This window comes from Rhincodon typus, chromosome 23 (genome assembly GCF_021869965.1).
Source record: "Rhincodon typus isolate 14 chromosome 23, sRhiTyp1.1, whole genome shotgun sequence".
NCBI lineage: Eukaryota > Metazoa > Chordata > Chondrichthyes > Orectolobiformes > Rhincodontidae > Rhincodon > Rhincodon typus.
The window spans coordinates 272213-275384 of record NC_063354.1 but is presented as its reverse complement, the minus strand read 5'-3'; the positions used below and the strand labels follow the sequence as shown (position 1 = coordinate 275384).

Below are 3172 nucleotides of genomic sequence, written 5' to 3'. Positions count from 1 at the left end.
GGGTATTGGTTATTACAGACGGTGGGTATTGGTTATTACAGACGGTGAGTATTGGTTCTTATAGACGGTGGGTATTGGTTATTACAGACAGTGTGAGCATGTTATTATCAACAGAGGTTTCACTGTAGTTTCTGTCCTCCAATTTCAGGCTTTGAATGAGTCACTGAATCGTTTGGAGAGAAAATGTTCTGATGGGGTAAGTTAGTGATGAGAATCTGCTATTTGGGTGTGTTTGTAAGGTCGGTGTGTTTGTAAGGTCGGTGTGTTTGTAAGGTCGCTGTGTAAGGTCAGTGTGTTTGTAAGGTCGGTGTGTTTGTAAGGTCGGTGTGTTTGTGAGGTTGGTTTGTTTGTAAGGTCGGTGTGTTTGTAAGGTCGGTGTGTTTGTAAGGTTGGTGTGTAAGGTCGGTGTGTTTATAAGGTCGGTGTGTTTGTAAGGTCGGTGTGTAAGGTCGGTGTGTTTGTAAGGTCGGTGTGTTTGTAAGGTTGGTGTGTTTGTAAGGTCGGTGTGTTTGTAAGGTTGGTGTGTTTGTAAGGTTGGTGTGTAAGGTCGGTGTGTTTGTCAGGTCGGTGCGTTTGTAAGGTTGGTGTGTTTGTCAGGTCTGTGTGTTTGTAAGGTTGGTGTGCGAAACCGGAGATGATTTGATGTTGACAGACTCTGGGAGTGACAGTCAGTGTTGGAATTATGAGACACAGTGTCGGGTAAGTATTGACCAGATTTACAATTAGTGTTGTTGCCCCATGGGGATAGTGAAAACTTTACACAGCGCCACGTATGGTGCCATCTGAGGTATAACGGGACCCAGGGACAGAATATAAGGTACAAATTCTTATGGAATAAAATATCAGCAAAATGAAGAAATAAAATTTTCAGAATAATGTCCTCCAAACCAATCCACACCGGGGCCGAGGGACACTCACCCCGGGGCCAAGGGACACTCAAAACATCAAAAAAATAATAAAATAAAACAATAAAATCAAAACATTGCCATTGATCCACTTCCTATGGTTTGGCCCTAAGTATCCTGGATTTTTTTTTCTGCTCCAAGTATATAAACATTCCTAAAATGACACATGAAGTTCAAACTTTCTGTCTTGCCTCCATCAGGCGTGGCACACAGGAGAGTGAACATAAAAAGGGAACAATACATGACCGTTTGGAGAAGGGATTGTGATTTTGTTGGGACAGAGTGTGAATGGGCAGGAAATCCAGCACAAACTGATAATCCTTGTGTCTCATTTTAGCACTGTCTAACTTCTGTATTGCCTAGAAACTTTCAAATATTTGTGCAGTTCTTTTTGGAAAGAGTCTATCAAATCCGCTTCTGCCTTCCCATCAGGCAGTGTTCCAGCTCACAGCAACCTGCTGTGTCAACAACATTCTCTTCGTCTTCCGCATTGGTTCTGCTGCCAGTTGTCTTGAATCTCTTGCTGATCTTCTGTCACGATAAATAGCTTGTCCCTGGCTACTTTATGTAAATCCCTCGATTTTCCACATCTCCATCTGATATCCCCCTAATCCTCTTTGCTGTCTGTGTTATGAACCACACTGGTGGTAATAGAGGACAAGTCTGATCCCAGATCTACTTTGCTTGATAGACCCTGAATTTTCTTTTTCTTTCTGTTTACTGCGGAGGTCAGCCAATGAACACATTCACAAGAAGCTGCCGATGTCCTTTAGCAAAAGAACACAGACATTTATTACAGAAAAGGAAAACACAGACTATATTACACTTTACAACAACTATTTAAAATGTTCTTATTATAAATATCAGAAACTAATTTTTGAGATTTCTACCCTAACAACAACCTTCAGGTACGTAGCCCTGAGTGTTTGGTCAACCCTGTTGTCAACACCACATCTTTTTATTTTCCTTTATTTTGGATTTTAAACAAAATGGGAGCAAGCCTATTTAAACCAAGGACAGAGGAAGAAGTTGCTTCATTTTTAAAAACAAGTTATTGGAATTCATTGTGGGTTGTGTTTACACTGTTGCTTTGTTCAAGCGGTGGAGGAAGATGTTTGATGGGGGTTTGTTCACTGCGAGCTCCACCCAGAGACAGGTTGTTGATGGGTTTTTCCAATTAAGACCAGTTTGTGAAGGCCAGGAGTTTCCAACATGAAAGCAGCTCTCTGATTGGCTAGAGGCAGAGGGTCTCCAGACTGCAAGAGGCAACATTTCTCTTTCCTGGAGGAACCATGAACAAAACAGCAGCTCGTTATTTTCATCGAGTCATAGATGCCCTTCAGACCATTGAATCAGCATCAATCAAAAATTTCCAACCTATTGTAGTCCCACCATTTGCTATAAACTGGTGCCTCTAACCAGTGACTTAAAAATGGACCAGTTAATGAATTACTTACCCTGTTGTGTCTTTAGCAAAGGACTGAAAAAAACTTGAATATTAAATCAGAAATCAGAAGGAGTTAGAAAGGGAAACCTCATTAAATCCTGTGGAGCGGTGCTATTGATTGGTGTTCCATTAATTTTCATTTTCTTCGCCCATAACATATGTGTTCATATGTCTGTGTCTGTCTGTCTGTCTGAGGTAGGGATTTAAGAAGTGGCTAGTGTTTAAATACAGTTATACATTGAAAAGCCATACTTGTATTTCCTGTAGTTAGAATTGATTTCTATGTAATAAGTAATAGTTTCTTGTTAAGTACAGAAATCTGGTCAGTATGTTTTGTTTATTGGAGTCTATCAGGGAGCTAAATTGGGGATTTTGAGCGATTTGATTAAATATTTATTGTGAGAGGAGTGGAGCTCATGTATCAGCGAAATTCCCCACGTGGGTCACAGCAAGAGACTGGGAGGTCATTCAGGATGGCCTTGACAGAAACAGTGAAGAGTTAGGTATCGATGAGGACAATGTGTAGATCGCGAGAGGGGTGTGTGTATGTAGGTCCCTACTAGGCAACTAATATAATCACTTTTCCTGTTAGAATATCAGCCGCACACAATTTGATGCTGTAACAGACCAGATCAACAAGATGATTCAGGGAATTCTGAACAAGATCTGTATGCAGGAGAAGGACTGGGGCAGTATTCTCGAACAGCTCACAGCAGAGATGGATTGCAAGGTAAAGCCCCACACTTCTCGGACTCTGTTCCCCAATATTATCCCCGTCGGGTCTGCGAGTTTACTGCTTTAGTGCACAATAGTTTATAAA

At 41.2% G+C, this 3172-nt stretch overlaps 1 protein-coding gene across 1 annotated transcript in view; it reads left to right on the top strand.

Moving 5' to 3' along the window:
• LOC109938633 (myosin-2 heavy chain-like) overlaps positions 1-3172 on the top strand; it is a 42131-nt gene that overhangs the window by 27333 nt on the left and 11626 nt on the right. Inside the window, exons 11-12 of the mRNA XM_048611067.1 lie at positions 149-196; positions 2945-3082. Coding sequence (XP_048467024.1) covers positions 149-196; positions 2945-3082 — 186 coding nt within the window. The remainder of the gene's footprint in view (positions 1-148; positions 197-2944; positions 3083-3172) is intronic.